Source organism: Podarcis filfolensis (assembly GCF_964270895.1).
Source record: "Podarcis filfolensis genome assembly, contig: HAP1_SCAFFOLD_100, whole genome shotgun sequence".
In the NCBI taxonomy this organism is placed as follows: domain Eukaryota; kingdom Metazoa; phylum Chordata; class Lepidosauria; order Squamata; family Lacertidae; genus Podarcis; species Podarcis filfolensis.
In genome coordinates, this window is record NW_028149471.1 from 99288 (window position 1) to 118770 (window position 19483).

A 19483-nucleotide genomic window follows, 5' to 3' on the forward strand; every position below is an offset into this window, starting at 1 on the left:
GCTGGAGGAAGTGGGAGCTGGGGGAAGAGGAAGTGGGAGCCGGAGGAAGAGGAAGTGGGAGCTGGAGGAAGTGGGAGCTGGGGGAAGAGGAAGTGGGAGGCGGAATTAGCGTGCGAAATCCGGGCAACTTCCTGTATGGTGAAAAGCAGCAGGAAGAGTCTGGGGAACTCCCTGCCTCATGAAAGTTAGCGTGCGAAATGTGAGGGAGTGGGAGGAAGAGGAAGTTGGTGAGGTGTTCCTAGAGAGACTACAGGAGGAAGAGGAAGTGGGAGCTGTAGGAAGAGGAAGTGGGAGGCGGAATAAGAGGAAGTTAAGGAGACGTTCCTAGAGAGGCTACAGAGGAAGTGGGAGCCGGAGGAAGAGGAAGTTGGGGAGATGTTCCTAGAGAGGCTACGAGAGGAAGAGGAAGTGGGAGCTGTAGGAAGAGGAAGTGGGAGGCGGAAGAAGAGGAAGTCAAGGAGACATTCCTAGAGAGGCTCTGGAGGAAGAGGAAGCTGGGGAGAGGTTCCTAGAGAGGATCTGGGAGGAAATGAGAGCCGGAGGAAGAGGAAGTTGGGGAGATGTTCCTAGAGAGGCTACGAGAGGAAGAGGAAGTGGGAGCTGGAGGAAGAGGAAGTGGGAGGCGGAAGAAGAGGAAGTTAAGGAGACGTTCCTAGAGAGGCTACAGAGGAAGTGGGAGCCGGAGGAAGAGGAAGTTGGGGAGACATTCCTAGAGAGGAAGTGGGAGCCGGAGGAAGAGGAAATTGGGGAGATGTTCCTAGAGAGGCTCTGGGAGGAAATGAGAGCCGGAGGAAGAGGAAGTTGGGGAGATGTTCCTAGAGAGGCTACGAGAGGAAGAGGAAGTGGGAGCTGTAGGAAGAGGAAGTGGGAGGTGGAATAAGAGGAAGTTAAGGAGACGTTCCTAGAGAGGCTACAGAGGAAGAGGAAGTGGGAGCTGTAGGAAGAGGAAGTGGGAGGCGGAAGAAGAGGAAGTTAAGGAGACGTTCCTAGAGAGGCTCTGGGAGGAAATGAGAGCTGGAGGAAGAGGAAGTTAGCGAGACGTTCCTAGAGAGGCTACGAGAGGAAGAGGAAGTGGGAGCTGGAGGAAGAGGAAGTGGATCCCCACCCCTGGCCGGAGGAACCAATCAGAAAGCGCCGGGGAAGAGAGTTGGGGAGAGGTTCCTAGAGAGGCTCCGGGGGGGGGAGAGGAAGTGGGAGCCAGAGGAAGAGGAAGTTGGGGAGAAGTTCCTAGAGAGGTAGCATGCGGCACCTGGGGAACTCCCTGCCTCGTGAGAAGTAGCACCCACCTTCCTTGACGTCCGGGAACGCGGGTGCGAGTCCGTCGGCCGAGCCTTCTTCCTCAAACAAGGGGGTCCTGCGCACCCTCTCCTGGAAAAGAGCGCGGGTGCGAGATCGTAACGTGGGAACGTGCAACATGGGTGTCAGAAGTGGGGGGACGATGGTGATTAGGGGGTCACTTACCTGGGGCGCATCTTCGGCCTTGGGCGGGACGCACTCCCCTGTGGGAAGAGAGGAGGGATTTGAACCCGGGTCTCGGGGTGGTGTCAGAAACGTGGGGACGTGCAACACTGGCGCGAGAAGTGTGAAAATGTGCAACGTTGGTGTCTGAAATGTGGGAACGTGCGACATGGGTGTCAAAAGCATGCGAATGTGCAACATTGGTGTCACAAGTGTGAGAAAGTGCAACATTGGTGTCAGAAACATGCAAATGTGCAACACTGGTGTCAGAAGCATGCAAATGTGCGACATCGGTGTCAATAATGTGCGAATGTGCAAGACTGGTGTCAGAAATCTTTGAATGTGCAACATTGGTGTCTGAAAGGTGGGGACGTGCGACATTGGTGTCAAAAACATGCAAATGTGCAACACTGGTGTCAGAAACATGCGAATGTGCAACACTGGTGTCAGAAGTGTGAGAAAGTGCAACATTGGTGTCAGAAACATGTGAATGTGCAACACTGGTGTCAGAAACATGCGAATGTGCGACATCGGTGTCAATAACGTGCGAATGTGCAAGACTGGTGTCATAAATCTTTGAATGTGCAACATTGGTGTCAGAAACTTGGGAACGTGCAACAGAAGTGCGCGACACCGGTGTCAGAAGTGTGCAACATTGGTGTCCAAAATGTGGGAACATGCGATATTGGTGTCAAAAACGTGCGGATGTGAAACATTGGTGTCTGAAACGTGGGAATGTGCAACACTGGTTTCAGAAACATGGGAATGTGCAACATGGGTGTCAGAAACATGAGAATGTGCTACATTGGTGTCAGAAGTGTGAGAAAGTGCAACATTGGTGTCAGAAACATGCGAATGTGCAACACTGGTGTCAGAAGCATGCGAATGTGCGACATCGGTGTCAATAACGTGCGAATGTGCAAGACTGGTGTCAGAAATCTTTGAATGTGCAACATTGGTGTCAGAAACTTGGGAACGTGTAACAGAAGTGCGCGACACCGGTGTCAGAAGTGTGCGACATTGAAGTCAGAAGTGTGCGACATTGGTGTCGGAAGCGTGGGAATGTGCAACATTGGTGTCAGAAATGTGGGTAGTGCAACACTGGGGTCCTAAGAGTGAGAATGTGCAACATTGGTGTCAGAAATGTTCGAACGTGCAACATCGGTGTCAGAAGAGCACGACATTGCAACATCCGTCTCAGAAGTGCGCCACATCGGTGTCAGAAGTGTGCAACCTTGGTGTCAGAAACGAGGGAACGTGCGAGATTGGTGTCAAAAACATGCAAATGTGCAACATTGGTGTCAGAAACGTGTGAACGTGCAACATTGGTGTCAGAAACATGCGAATGTGCAACACTGGTGTCAGAAACATGCAAATGTGCGACATCGGTGTCAATAACGTGCGAATGTGCAGGACTGGTGTCAGAAATCTTTGAATGTGCAACAGAAGTGCGTGACACCGGTGTCAGAAGTGCGCAACACCGGTGTCAGAAGTGTGTGACATCAGTGTCAGAAGTGCGCAACACCGGTGTCAGAAGTGTGCGACATTGGTGTCAGAAATGTGGCTAGTGCAACACTGGGGTCCTAAGAGTGAGAATGTGCAACATTGGTGTCAGAAATGTTCGAACGTGCAACATCGGTGTCAGAAGAGCACGACATTGCGACATCTGTCTCAGAAGTGCGCCACATCGGTGTCAGAAGTGTGCAACATTGGTGTCTGAAAGGTGGGAACGTGCGACATTGGTGTCAAAAACATGCAAATGTGCAACATTGGTGTCAGAAACGTGTGAACGTGCAACATTGGTGTCAGAAACATGCGAATGTGCAACACTGGTGTCAGAAACATGCAAATGTGCGACATCGGTGTCAATAACGTGCGAATGTGCAGGACTGGTGTCAGAAACTTGGGAACGTGCAACAGAAGTGCGTGACACCGGTGTCAGAAGTGCGCAACACCGGTGTCAGAAGTGTGTGACATCAGTGTCAGAAGTGCGCAACACCGGTGTCAGAAGTGTGCGACATTGGTGTCAGAAATGTGGCTAGTGCAACACTGGGGTCCTAAGAGTGAGAATGTGCAACATTGGTGTCAGAAATGTTCGAACGTGCAACATCGGTGTCAGAAGAGCACGACATTGCGACATCTGTCTCAGAAGTGCGCCACATCGGTGTCAGAAGTGTGCAACATTGGTGTCTGAAAGGTGGGAACGTGCGACATTGGTGTCAAAAACATGCAAATGTGCAACACTGGTGTCAGAAATGTTCGAATGTGCAACACTGGTGTCAGAAACATGTGAATGTGCAACATTGGTGTCTGAAAGGTGGGAACGTGCGACATTGGTGTCAAAAACATGTGAATGTGCAACACTGGTGTCAGAAACGTGCGAATGTGCAACACTGGTGTCAGAAACGTGCAACAGTAGTGTCCGAAGTGTGAGAATGTGCAACATTGGTGTCTGAAAGGTGGGGACGTGCGACATTGGTGTCAGAAACATGCGAATGTGCGACATCGGTGTCAATAACGTGCAAATGTGCAACATTGGTGTCAGAAATGTGGGTAGTGCAACACTGGGGTCCTAAGAGTGAGAATGTGCAACATTGGTGTCAGAAGTGCGCCACATTGGTGTCAGAAGTGTACAACATTGGTGTCCAAAATGTGGGAACATGCGACATTGGTGTAAAAAACGTGCGGATGTGAAACATTGGTGTCTGAAACGTGGGAATGTGCAACACTGGTTTCAGAAACATGTGAATTTTCGACATCGGTGTCAATAAGGTGCGAATGTGCAACACTGGTGTCAGAAATCTTTGAATGTGCAACATTGGTGTCAGAAACTTGGGAACGTGTAACAGAAGTGCGCGACACTGGTGTCAGAAGTGCGCAACACCGGTGTCAGAAGTGTGTGACATCAGTGTCAGAAGTGTGCGACATTGAAGTCAGAAGTGTGCAACATTGGTGTCAGAAATGTTCGAACGTGCAACCTCGGTGTCTGAAGTGTGCAACCTCGGTGTCAGAAACGAGGGAACGTGCGAGATTGGTGTCAAAAACATGCAAATGTGCAACACTGGTGTCAGAAACATGCGAACGTGCAACACTGGTGTCAAAAACGTGCAACGGTAGTGTCAGAAGTGTGAGAATGTGCAACATTGGTGTCTGAAATGTGGGAACGTGCGACATCGGTGTCAAAAACATGTGAATGTGCAACACTGGTGTCAGAAACGTGCGAACGTGCAACACTGGTGTCAAAAACGTGCAACAGTAGTGTCAGAAGTGTGAGAATGTGCAACACTGGTGTCTGAAAGGTTTGAACGTGCGACATTGGTGTCAAAAACATGCGAATGCGCGACACCGGTGTCAGAAACATGCGAATGTGCAACACTGGTGTCAAAAACGTGCAACAGTCGTGTCAGAAGTGTGAGAATGTGCAACATTGGTGTCTGAAATGTGGGAACGTGCGACACTGGTGTCAGAAGCGTGCAAACGTGCAACACTGGTGTCAGAAGCGTGCAAACGTGCGACATTGGTGCGAGAAGCGTGCGAATCCGTGAAATTCGAACCCGCCCCCTCCCCGCCCCGCAACTCACCTGGGTTGCTCAGGACAAAGATGGCCTCCTCTGGGATCCCCAGTGCGAGGGCCCGCCGCCGGAAGTCCTCCACCAGGTCCTCCCTCAGCACCGGGATCCGTCCTGCGAGGAGAGAGACGGGTCATAGAGAGGGAAGGGATCATAGAGAGGGAAGGGATCATAGAGAGGGAAGGGGCCCCTCCAGGTCCTCCAGGCGGTTGTTAGGGGACCATAGAGAGGGAAAGGGCCTCTCTAGGTCCTCCAGGCGGTTATTAGGGAATCATAGAGAAGGAAGGGACCTCTCTAGGTCCTCCAGGCGGTTATGGGGAAATCATAGAGAGGGAAGGGATCATAGAGAGGGAAGGGACCCCTCCAGGTCCTCCAGGCGGTTATTAGGGGATCATAGAGAGGGAAGGGATCATAGAGAGGGAAGGGGCCCCTCCAGGTCCTCCAGGCGGTTATGAGGGGATCATAGAGAGGGAAGGGATCATAGAGAGGGAAGGGGCCCCTCCAGGTCCTCCAGGTGGTTAATAGGGGACCATAGAGACGGAAGGTGCCTCTCTAGGTCCTCCAAGTAGTTTTTAGGGGGCCATAGAGAGGGAAGGGACCCCTCCAGGTGGTTAATAGACCATAGAGAGGGAAGGTGCCTCTCTAGGTCCTCCAGGGGGTTTTGAGGGGACCATAGAGAAGGAAGGGGCCTCTCTAGTTCCTCCTGGCGGTTATCAGGGGATTATAGAGTGCGAAGGGACCTCTCCAGGTCATCCAGCCTGACCCCCTTGCAATGGATCATAGAGAGGGAAGGGGCCTCTCTAGGTCCCCCAGGTGGGTATTAGGGGACCATAGAGAGGGAAGGGATCATAGAGAGGGAAGGGGCCCCTCCAGGTCCTCCAGGCGGTTATTAGGGGATCATGGAAGGGATCATAGAGAGGGAAGGGGCCTCTCTAGGTCCCCCAGGCGGTTATGAGGGGATCATAGAGAGGGAAGGGAGCCCTCCAGGTGGTTAATAAGGAACCATAGAGAGGGAAGGTGCCTCTCTAGGTCCTACAGGCAGTTTTTAGGGGGGCATAGAGAGGGAAGGGACCCCTCCAGGTGGCTAATAGGGGACCATAGAGAGGGAAGGGACCTCTCTAGGTCCTCCAGGCGGGTATTAGGGAATTATAGAGAGGGAAGGGACCTCTCTAGGTCCTTCAGGCGGTTATTAGGGGACCATAGAGAGGGATGGGGCCTCTCTAGGTCCTCCAGGTAGTTTTTTAGGGGGCCATAGAGAGGGAAGGTGCCTCTCTAGGTCCTCCAGGCAGTTATTAGGGGACCATAGAGAGGGAAGGGGCCTCTCTAGGTCCTCCTGGCGGTTATCAGGGGATCATAGAGAGCGAAGGGACCCCTCCAGGTCATCCAGCCTGACCCCCTTGCAATGGATCATAGAGAGGGAAGGGGCCTCTCTAGGTCCCCCAGGCGGTTATGAGGGGATCATAGAGAGGGAAGGGGCCTCTCTAGGTCCTCCAGGTGGTTTTTAGGGGACCATAGAGAGGGAAGGGGCCTCTCTAGGTCCTCCAGGCGGGTATTAGGGGACCATAGAGAGGGAAGGGAGCCCTCCAGGTCCTCCAGGCGGGTATTAGGGGACCATAGAGAGGGAAGGGAGCCCTCCAGGTCCTCCAGGCGGGTATTAGGGAATCATAGAGAGGGAAGGGACCCCTCCAGGTGGTTAATTCTGGACCATAGAGAGGGAAGGGGCCTCTCTAGGTCCTCCAGGTAGTTTTTAAGGGGCCATAGAGAGGGAAGGGACTCCTCCAGGTCCTCCAGGCAGTTATTAGGGGACCATAGAGAGGGAAGGGACCTCTCCAGGTCCTCCAGGGGTTGCTGGGAGTTCCCCGCTCGAAATAAAGAGGAGCTAGATTTCCAAGTGGCGGGGAGTTCCCCCGGATTCGGACGCACCATAGAGCCTGGCGCTGGTGCTGAGCCCGTGGCTGCTGTTCTTCTCCGTGACCAAGATGGCGAATTCGTCGGGGTCGGCGCGCGCCACGTAAGTCTCGCCGTGCGCCTTCCACCCTAATAATAATAATAATAATAATAATAATAATATATTATAGAGGAGCAAAGGCTTTATTCATGGAGGAAGAATTTGTGGGATGAATACAGGATAATAATAATAATAATAATAATAATAATAATAATATATAGAGGTGCAAAGGCTTTATTCATGGAAGAAGAATTTGTGGGATGAATACAGGATAATAATAATAATAATAATAATTATAATAATAATAGTAATAATATATTATTATAGAGGAGCAAAGGCTTTATTCATGGAGGAAGAATTTGTGGGATGAATACAGGATAATAATAATAATAATAATAATAATAATAATAATAGTAATAATATATTATTATAGAGGAGCAAAGGCTTTATTCATGGAGGAAGAATTTGTGGGATGAATACAGGATAATAATAATAATAATAATAATAATAATAATAATAATATATTATAGAGGAGCAAAGGCTTTATTCATGGAGGAAGAATTTGTGGGATGAATACAGGATAATAATAATAATAATAATAATAATAATAATAGTAATAATATATTATAGAGGAGCAAAGGTTTTATTCATGTGGATAATAATAATAATAATAATAATAATAATAATAATAATAATAATATATTATAGAGGAGCAAAGGCTTTATTCATGTGGATAATAATAATAATAATAATATATTATAGAGGAGCAAAGGCTTTATTCATGTGGATAATAATAATAATAATAATATATTATAGAGGAGCAAAGGCTTTATTTCTGTGGATAATAATAATAATAATAATAATATATTATAGAGGAGCAAAGGCTTTATTCATGTGGATAATAAATAATAATAATAATAATAATAATAATAATAATAATATATTATAGAGGAGCAAAGGCTTTATTCATGTGGATAATAATAATAATAATAATAATAATAATATATTATAGAGGAGCAAAGGCTTTATTTATGGAGGAAGAATGTGTGGGATGAATACAGGATAATAATCATAATAAGCATAAAAATCATAATAATAATAATATGATGATGATGATGATGATGATGATGAAGCTGCTAATAATAAAAATAATAATAGTAATAATAATAACAAATGATTATAGAGAGGAGGGAGAGAGAAAAATGAGATATATAGACATTGGATTTAATGGAGGGTTCAAAGGCTTTTTTCACGGAGGAAGAATTTGTGGGGCGATTAGAGAGGAAGGAGAGAGAGAGAGAAAAAAAGGAGATTTTCCGCCTAGAAAGGCACCTACTTGCGTTTTGGAATTTGAACCTTCCTTCTTCGGCGCCTTTCTGGTAGTCCTGGGTGTATTCCCGGCACACCCCTTGCCTGTGAAAAATCATATGAATCATTTGAGTATTTTTTAAAGATTAAAATGATTCGTTTGAATTTTAAACTTCAATATTCAAACATTTAAATTTGGAATATTAAAATATTTAAATTTCGAACAGTCAAATATTTAAATTTTGAATGTTAAAATATTTAAATTTTGAATATTTAAATATTGACATTTTAAATATTTAAATTTTTAAATTTTGAATATTAAAATTTTAATATTTATGCATTTAAATTTGAATATGAAAATATTTAAATTTTGAACAGTCAACCATTTAAATTTGAATATTCAAACATTTGAATTTTAATATGGATACATTATTCCATTTATTCAAATAAATACAGAATTTAAAATTAAATATATTAAAATTTATTATTGCTATTAAAATTTAAATAATAAAATATTAAAATGTAAATAATAATATTGAAATTTAAATAAAATACAATAAAAAAATAAAATTTAAATACTAATATTTAGAAATTTCAAATTATATTTAAAATTACGTATATGAATATTTAATATTATTATTAAAGTTTAAATATGTAAATATTAAAATTTAAATATTAACATTTAAATTTAAATAAAATAAAATTTAAATATTAATATTTAAATATTGAAATTGTGGTATTTAAATATTGAAATTTTAATATTTAACATTTAAATCTTTAAATTGTGATATTTAAAGATTGAATTTTCATATTTAACATTTAAATCTTTAAATTGTGATAGTTAAATATTTAAATATTAATATTTAACATTTAAATCTTTGAATTGTGATATTTAAAGATTGAAATTTTAATATTTAACATTTAGATATTAAAATCTCAATATTAATATTAATATTTAAATAAAATAAAATAAAATTTAAATATTGATATTTCAATATTTAAATTGTGATATTTAAAGATTTAAATTTTAACATTTAACGTTTTTGATATCAAAAATTAAAGATTTAAATTTTAACCTTTTAATATTTAAATTTTAACATTTAAATATTTAAATTTAAACATTGAAATATTTAAATTTAAACATTGAAATTTTAATATTGAAATATTTAAATTTCAATATTTCTATCTTTCAATGTCCCACCTGAGCCGGGTGCTGGTGGCGGTGAGTTCCCCCGGCGCCGTCCCCGGAGCGAGAAGCAGAGTCCCGGCGGTGAAGCGGCCGCGATTGGCCTGGACCCAGCGGCAGGTCGAACCCAGGGCCACCTCGTACCATTTGCCGTAGAGCTGAAAATGAGGGGCAAAATAAGATTATTCCGGATGGAGAAATCCTGATGGAGCCACAGGAAGAAAATAAAATGAAAATGAAAATGAAAATAAAAATAAAAATAAAAATAAAAATAAAAATAAAAATAAAAATAAAAATAAAAATAAAAATAAAAAAATAATAAAATAAAATAAAATAAAATAAAATAAAATAGAAATGAAATGAAATGAAATAAAATAAAATAAAAATAAAATAAAATAAAATAAAATAAAATAATAATGAAATACAATAAAATACAATACAATAAAATAAAATAAAAATGAAATGAAATGAAATGAAATGAAATGAAATGATAATAAAATAATAATAAAATACAATAAAATACAATACAATAAAATGAAATGAAATAAAATAAAAATAAAATAAAATAAAATAAAATAATAATAAAATACAATACAATAAAATGAAATAAAAATAAAATAAAATAAAATAATAATACAATACAATACAATACAATACAATAAAATGAAATAAAATGAAATGAAATAAAATAAAATAAAATGAAATAAAATAAAATGAAATAAAATGAAATAAAATAAAATAAAAATAAAATAATAAAATACAATACAATAAAATAAAATAAAATAATAATAACATAAAATAAAATAAAATAAAAATAACATAAAATAAAATAATAATAAAATAAAATAAAATAAAATAATAAAATAAAATATATAATTTAATTTAATGAAGTTAAATGAAATTAAACGATCAGCCAGTCCTTGGATTTGCCCCCCTTCCTCTTTCTTTTCCCTATTAGGGCTAGAGACTGATACAAATTGAGATTATTATTATTATTATTATTATTATTATTATTATTATTATAAACCTCCCCAAGGCACGTTGCCTCTTTATGTTTCCAGCACATTTCATTTCATCAAATACAAGAACCTATTAAACGTGGAAAGACTCCCAAAACAGGCAATCCAGATTCTTCTGATCTATTAGTATTATTATTAATGTTAATATTATTATTAATATTATTAATATCATTCTAATGATATAATCCTATTATAATTATATGCACCCTTCAAGTCTCGGGCCGTTCCGCAGCCCCACAAACCTCACCCTCTGCTAGGGCTAGAGGCTGATACAAATCAAGCTTATATTATTATTATTAATAGTATTATTAATTATTATTATTATTATTATTATTATTATTATTATTAGCCAGCCCTTCCTTTCTTTCCTCTCCCCTCCACCCCCTGCCCTCCAAGTGCCGGGCAGTTCCGCAGATCAAGATTCTCCTGATCTATCATTATCATCATTATTATTATTATTATTATTATTATTATTATTATTAATTCTTAATATCATGAATATTATTATTATCCAGCCCTTCTGCCCCCCTCCCATCCACCCCTTCAAGTCTCAGGCAGTTCCCCCAGCCCCTGCCCATCAAGTGGCGGGCAGTTCCACAGATCAAGATTCTTCCGATCTATTATTATTATTAATACTATTAATATCATTATTAATCATTATTATTACTATTAGCCAGCCCTTCCTTTCTTCCCCCTCCCTTCCAACCTCCTGCCCTCCAAGTCTCGGGCAGTTCCACAACCCTCAATCCATTCTTATTATTCACTCATTATTATTAACATTAATATTATTATTAATAGTATTAATAATAGTATTATTAATCATTATTATTACTATTATTAGCCCTTCCTTTCTTCCCCCTCCCTTCCCACCTTCTGCCCTCCAAGTCTCGGGCAGTTCCACAAGCCTCAATCCGTTCTAGGGCTAGAGATTGATACAAATCAAGATAATAATAATGATATTATTATTATTATTATTATTATTATTATTAATAATAATAATAATAATAACATAAACCTCCAAAAGTGCACTTTGCATACTTGAAACTTAAGTACATTTCCTTTCCTTTCCTTCTGGGAGAAAGAGAGAGCCTTCTGATGTATTATTATCATTATGGTTAATTATTATTGTTAGTTATTGTTATTTAATAATAATAATAATAATAATAATAATAATAATAATAATAATAGCCAGCCCTTCCTTCCTTCCGCCCCTTCCCTCCACCTCCTGAACATCAAGTCTCGGGCAGTTCCGCAGATCAAGATTCTTCTAGCAACGCATTATTATTAAGATTAATAGTATTATTAATAGTATTATTAATAGTATTATTAATCATTATTATTGCTATTATTAGCCAGCCCTTCTGCCCCTTCCCTCCACCTCCTGCCCTCCAAGTCTCGGGCAGTTCCGGAGATCAAGATTCTTCTAGCAAGGAGTTACTATTAATATTATTAATAATAATAGTGCAAGGCATTATGATTAACATTAATAGTATTATTAATAGTATTATTAATCATTATTATTGCTATTATTGGCCCTTCCTTCCGCCCCTTCCCTCCACCTCCTGCCCTTCAAGTCTCGGGCAGTTCCGCAGATCAAGAGTCTTCTAGCAAGGCATTATTATTAATATTATTCCGCAGATCAAGATTCTTCTAGCAAGGCATAATTATTAATATTATTATTAATAATAATAGTGTTATTAACAGTATTATTAATCATTATTATTGCTATTATTAGCCAGCCCTTCCACCACCTTCCCTCCACCTCCTGCCCATCAAGTCTCGGGCAGTTCCGCAGATCAAGATTCTTCCGATCTATGATTATTAACATTATTATTATTAATAATATTATTATTAATATTATTAATATTAATATTAGCCAGCCCTTCCTTTCTTCCCTCTCCCCTCCACCTCCTGCCCATCAAGTCTCGGGCAGTTCCGCAGATCAAGATTCTTCCGATCTATGATTATTATTATTATTATTATTATTAACATTATTATTAATATTATTAATATTATTATTAGCCAGCCCTTCCTTTCTTCCCTCTCCCCTCCACCTCCTGCCCATCAAGTCTCGGGCAGTTCCGCAGATCAAGATTCTTCTGATCTATTATATATTCATAGATCAGAAGAATCTTGGATTATTAACATTATTAATATTAGTAATATTATTGATATTATTAATATTATTAATATTATTATTAGCCAGCCCTTCCTTTCTTCTGCCCATCAAGTCTCAGGCTTTCATAGATTCTTTCGATCTATGATTATTAACATTATTATTATTATTATTATTAATATTATTATTATTATTAATATTATTATTATTATTAATATTATTATTATTATTAATATTATTATTATTATTATTATTATTATTATTACCCAGCCCTTCCTTTCTTCCCTCTCCCCTCCACCTCCTGCCCTCCAAGTCTCGGGCAGTTCCGCACATCAAGATTCTTCTGATCTATTATATATTAATAAACATATTAACAATGTTAATAATCATAGATCAGAAGAATCTTGGATTATTAACATTATTAATATTATTAATATTATTGATATTATTAATATTATTATTAATATTATTAATATTATTATTAGCCTTTCTTCTGCCCATCAAGTCTCAGGCTTTCATAGATTCTTTCGATCTATGATTATTAACATTATTATTATTATTAATATTATTATTAACATTATTAATATTATTATTAACATTATTAATATTATTATTAGCCAGCCCTTCCTTTCTTCTGCCCATCAAGTCTCAGGCTTTCATAGATTCTTTCGATCTATGATTATTAACATTATTATTATTATTATTATTATTAATATTATTATTATTATTAATATTATTATTATTATTATTATTATTATTATTAATATTATTATTATTATTATTATTATTATTATTATTATTATTAATAATATTATTAGCCAGCCCTTCCTTTCTTCCCTCTCCCCTCCACCTCCTGCCCATCAAGTCTCGGGCAGTTCCGCAGATCAAGATTCTTCTGATCTATGATTATTATTATTAATATTATTAATATTATTATTATTATTATTATTATTATTATTAACATTATTAATATTATTATTAGCCAGCCCTTCCTTTCTTCTGCCCATCAAGTCTCAGGCTTTCATAGATTCTTTCGATTTATGATTATTAACATTATTATTATTATTATTATTATTATTATTAATATTATTAATATTATTAATATTATTATTAGCCAGCCCTTCCTTTCTTCTGCCCATCAAGTCTCAGGCTTTCATAGATTCTTTCGATCTATGATTATTATTATTATTATTAATAATAATAATAATAATAATATTATAATTAGCCAGCCCTTCCTATTATTATTATTATTATTATTATTATTATTATTATTATTATTATTAATTCCCCAGCCCAACGACCCTCACCCTCTCCACTTCCACAGCTTCCTCTCCTCCGATCCGTCCGAGATTCGAACCCAGGACCAGGGCGGAAAAAGCGAAAATCACCAATTTCTCCATTTCTCCCCAGAAAGAGAGAAAAAAGAGACGTCCGATTTGGGTGGAAAAACAGGGATTTCTGGAGTCCGAGAAGAAAGGACTTTGGCCCTGGCTCGGCCCTCGGTTAATTAGTAAACCTCGTTATCGGTCGGGGTCATTAATTAACAGATAATTAACAGATAATTAACAGATGATTAACAGATGATTGACAGATAATTAACAGATAGCCGGGGGAATTAAGGAAAGGGAAAAGGTTTGGGTTTCTGGATTATTATTATTATTATTATTATTATTATTATTATTATTTGCCAGAAACCGTTAGTATTAATAGTATTATTATTATTATTATTAATATTAATAATAATAATAATATTAGTGTTATTAGTCTAATTAGCTGGACCAGTGGTCAGGGATGATGGGAATGGTAGTCCCAGTAATGATGGGAATTGTTTCGGGACTACAAATCCCATCATGCCTTGCTAGCGGGACCAGGGATGATGGGAATTGTAGTCCCCAAACTCCCATCATGCCTTGCTAGCAGGCCCAGTAGTCAGGGATGATGGGAGTTGTAGTCCCAAAAGAGCTGGAGGGCCCAGTCTTGGGACTACAATTCCCATCATGTCTAGCTAACAGGCCCAGGGATGATGGGAATTGTAGTCCCAGTGAATGATGGGAATTGTAGTCCCAAAACTGGGCCCTCCCGCTCTTTTGGGACTACAACTCCCATCATCCTTAGCTAGCAGGCCCAGTGGTCAGGGGTGATGGGAATTGTAGTCTGGAGGGCCCGGTCTTGGGACTACAATTCCCATCATGTCTAGCTAACAGGCCCAGGGATGATGGGACTTGTAGTCCCAAAACTCCCATCATGCCTTGCTAGCGGGACCAGTGATGATGGGAATTGTAGTCCCAGGGATCATGGGAATTGTAGTCCCAGTAATGATGGGAATTGTAGTCCTAAAACTCCCATCATGCCTTGCTAGCGGGCCCAGGGATGATGGGAATTGTAGTCCCAGGGATCATGGGAATTGTAGTCCCAGTAATGATGGGAATTGTAGTCCCCAAACTCCCATCATCCTTAGCTAGCAGGCCCAGTGGTCAGGGGTGATGGGAATTGTAGTCTGGAGGGCCCAGTCTTGGGACTACAATTCCCATCATGTCTAGCTAGCAGGCCCAGGGATGATGGGAATTGTAGTCCCAAAACTCCCATCATGCCTTGCTAGCGGGACCAGGGATGATGGGAATTGTAGTCCTTAACTCTTGCTAGCAGGCCCAGTGATGATGGGAATTGTAGTCCCCAAACTCCCATCATGCCTTGCTAGCGGGCCCAGGGATGATGGGAATTGTAGTCCCCAAACTCCCATCATGCCTTGCTTGCGGGACCAGGGATGATGGGAATGGTAGTCCCAGTAATGATGGGAATTGTAGTCCCAAAAGTGGGTCCTGCTGCTGTTTCGGGACTACAAATCCCATCATGCCTTGCTAGCGGGACCAGGGATGATGGGAATTGTAGTCCCCAAACTCCCATCATGCCTTGCTAGCAGGCCCAGTAGTCAGGGATGATGGGAGTTGTAGTCCCAAAAGAGCTGGAGGGCCCAGTCTTGGGACTACAATTCCCATCATGTCTAGCTAACAGGCCCAGGGATGATGGGAATTGTAGTCCCAGTGAATGATGGGAATTGTAGTCCCCAAACTGGGCCCTCCAGCTCTTTTGGGACTACAACTCCCATCGTCCTTAGCTAGCAGGCCCAGTGGTCAGGGGTGATGGGAATTGTAGTCTGGAGGGCCCAGTCTTGGGACTACAATTCCCATCATGTCTAGCTAACAGGCCCAGGGATGATGGGAATTGTAGTCCCAAAACTCCCATCATGCCTTGTAGCGAGACCAGGGATGATGGGAATTGTAGTCCTTAACTCTTGCTAGCAGGCCCAGTGATGATGGGAATTGTAGTCCCAGTGATGATGGGAATTGTAGTCCCAGTATTGATGGGAATTGTAGTCCTAAAACTCCCATCATGCCTTGCTAGCGGGACCAGGGATGATGGGAATTGTAGTCCCAGGGATCATGGGAATTGTAGTCCCAGTAATGATGGGAATTGTAGTCCTAAAACTCCCATCATGCCTTGCTAGCGGGACCAGTGATGATGGGAATTGTAGTCCCCAAACTCCCATCATGCCCAGCTAGGATTCCCAGCGGTGATGGGAATTGTGGTCCCGAAACTCCCATCATCTAACAGGCCCAGTGATGATGGGAATTGTAGTCCCCAAACCCTCCAGCTGTTCCGGGACTACAACTCCCATCATGCCTAGCTAGCAGGCCCAGTGGTCAGAGATGATGGGAATTGTAGTCCCAAGACTGGGCCCTCCGGACTACAGTTCCCATCACCCCTGACCACTGGGCATGCTAGCTAAGGATGATGGGAGTTTGGGGACTACAATTCCCATCATCACTGGGCCTGCTAGCTGGGCATGATGGGAATTGTAGTTGCAAGCCAGCTAGCAGGACCAGGGATGATGGGAATTGTAGTCCCCAAACTCCCATCATGCCTTGCGAACAGGACCAGTAGTCAGGGATGATGGGAATTGTAGTCCCAAAACTGGGCCCTCCAGCTCTTTTGGGACTACAACTCCCATCATCCTTAGCTAGCAGGCCCAGTGGTCAGGGGTGATGGGAATTGTAGTCTGGAGGGCCCAGTCTTGAGACTACAATTCCCATCATGTCTAGCTAGCAGGCCCAGGGATGATGGGAATTGTAGTCCCAAAACTCCCATCATGCCTTGCTAGCGGGCCCAGGGATGATGGGAATTGTAGTCCCAAAACTCCCATCATGCCTTGCTAGAAGGACCGGTGGTCAGGGATGATGGGAATTGTAGTCTGGAGGGCCCAGTCTTGGGACTACAATTCCCATCATGTCTAGCTAGCAGGCCCAGTGATGATGGGAATTGTAGTCCCAAAACTCCCATCATGCCTTGCTAGCGGGACCAGGGATGATGGGAATTGTAGTCCCAGTAATGATGGGAATTGTAGTCCCCAAAGTGGGCCCTGCTGCTGTTTGGGGACTACAAATCCCATCATGCCTTGCTAGCAGGCCCAGGGATGATGGGAATTGTAGTCCCCAAACCCTCCAGCTGTTTCGGGACTACAACTCCCATCATGCCTAGCTAGCAGGCCCAGTGGTCAGGGATGATGGGAATTGTAGTCCCAAGACTGGGCCCTCCAGACTACAATTCCCATCACCCCTGACCACTGGGCCTGCTGGGAGTTTTGGGACTACAATTCCCATCATCCCGGTTCAGTGGCCTTGGTCGCTAGGCATGATGGGAGTTGTAGTCCCGAAACAGCAGCAGGGCCCACTTTTCGGACTACAATTCCCATCATCCCTGACCACTGGTCCAGCTAGCATGATGAGAGTTTGGGGACTACAATTCCCATCACCCCTGGTCCCGCTAGCAAGGCATGATGGGAGTTTTGGGACTACAAGTCCCATCATCCCTGGGCCTGTTAGCTAGACATGATGGGAATTGTAGTCCCAAGACTGGGCCCTCCAGACTACAATTCCCATCACCCCTGACCACTGGGCCTGCTAGCTAAGGATGATGGGAGTTGTAGTCCCAAAAGAGCTGGAGGGCCCAGTTTGGGGACTACAATTCCCATCATCCCTGACTACTGGTCCTGTTAGCAAGGCATGATGGGAGTTTGGGGACTACAATTCCCATCATTACTGGGACTACAATTCCCATCATCACTGATCCCTGGGCCTGCTAGCTAGGCATGATGGGAGTTGTAGTCCCCAAACGGCTTGCAACTACAATTCCCATCATGCCCAGCTAGCAGGACCAGTGATGATGGGAATTGTAGTCCCCAAACTCCCATCATGCCTAGCTAGGATGCCCAGCGATGATGGGAATTGTAGTCCCAAAAGTGGACCCTCCAGCTGTTTGGGGACTACAACTCCCATCGTGCTTTGCTAACAGGCCCAGTGATGATGGGAATTGTAGTCCCCAAACCCTCCAGCTGTTTCAGGACTACAACTCCCATCATGCCTAGCTAGCAGGCCCAGGGGTCAGAGATGATGGGAATTGTAGTCCCAAGACTGGGCCCTCTGGACTACAATTCCCATCACCCCTGACCACTGGGCCTGCTGGGAGTTTTGGGACTACAATTCCCATCATCCCGGTTCAGTGGCCTTGTTCGCTAGGCATGATGGGAGTTGTAGTCCCCAAACAGGTGGCAGGCCCAGCTTGGGGACTACAATTCCCATCATCCCTGGGCCTGCTAGCAAGGCATGATGGGATTTGTAGTCCCCAAACAGCAGCAGGGCCCACTTTTGGGACTACAATTCCCATCATTACTGGGACTACAATTCCCATCATCCCTGGTCCCGCTAGCAAGGCATGATGGGAGTTTTGGGACTACAAGTCCCATCATCACTGGGCCTGTTAGCTAGACATGATGGGAATTGTAGTCCCAAGACTGGGCCCTCCAGACTACAATTCCCATCACCCCTGACTACTGGTCCTGTTAGGAAGGCATGATGGGAGTTTGGGGACTACAATTCCCATCCTCGCTGGGACTACAATTCCCATCACCCCTGATCCCTGGGCCTGCTAGCTAGGCATGATGGGAGTTGTAGTCCCCAAACGGCTTGCAACTACAATTCCCATCATGCCCAGCTAGCAGGACCAGTGATGATGGGAATTGTAGTCCCCAAACTCCCATCATCTAACAAGGCATGATGGGAGTGTGGGGACTACAATTCCCATCATCCCTGGTCCTGCTAGGAAGGTATGATGGGAATTGTAGTCCCAGAACTGGGCCCTGCTGCTGTTTTGGGACTACAAATCCCATCATGCCTTGCTAGAAGGCCCAGTGATAATGGGAACTGTAGTCCCAAAACTCCCATCATGCCTTGCTAGCGGGACCAGGGATGATGGGAATTGTAGTCCCCAAACTCTCATCATGCTAGCTGGACCAGTGGTCAGGGATGATGGGAATTGTAGTCCCAGTGATGATGGGAATTGTAGTCCCAGTAATGGGCCCTGCTGCTGTTTCGGGACTACAAATCCCTTCATGCCTAGCTAGCAGGCCCAGTGATAATGGGAATTGTAGTCCCCAAACTCCCATCATGCCTTGCTAGTCAGGGTGCTCTCGGTGCAACTAATAATAATAATAATAATAATAATAATAATAATATCAATTAAAATCCCAGGCAGTCTTTTTTTTAATGAATAAAGCAACTATTAATAATAATAATATTAATAATAATAATAATATCAATTAAAATCCCAGGCAGTCTTTTTTTTAATGAATAAAGCAACTAATAATAATAATAATAATTAATAATAATAATAATATCCTAGGCAATCTTTTTTTAAATGAATAAAACAACTAATAATAATAATAATAATAATAATAATAATTAATAATAATAATAATATCAATTAAAGTTCTAGGCAAACTTTTATTTAAATGGCTAAATCGTGCTTTCAGGGCAACTAATAATA

The 19483-nt window shown here is 41.8% G+C and overlaps 1 protein-coding gene across 2 annotated transcripts in view; it reads right to left on the reverse strand.

The window, feature by feature from the left end:
• Window positions 1-14107, reverse strand: part of AMBP (alpha-1-microglobulin/bikunin precursor) — a 19760-nt gene extending 5653 nt beyond the window's left edge. The window contains exons 1-7 of one of the 2 annotated variants that reach the window (XM_083631714.1): window positions 13912-14107; window positions 9485-9627; window positions 8312-8388; window positions 6951-7064; window positions 5040-5141; window positions 1462-1499; window positions 1287-1368 (exon numbers count right to left, since the gene is read on the reverse strand). In XM_083631714.1, coding sequence (XP_083487840.1) covers window positions 1287-1368; window positions 1462-1499; window positions 5040-5141; window positions 6951-7064; window positions 8312-8388; window positions 9485-9627; window positions 13912-14004 — 649 coding nt within the window. In that variant the 5' untranslated portion in view covers window positions 14005-14107. The remainder of the gene's footprint in view (window positions 1-1286; window positions 1369-1461; window positions 1500-5039; window positions 5142-6950; window positions 7065-8311; window positions 8389-9484; window positions 9628-13911) is intronic. The other variant, XM_083631715.1, reaches the window with a different exon arrangement.
• Window positions 14108-19483: the final 5376 nt, after the last annotated feature.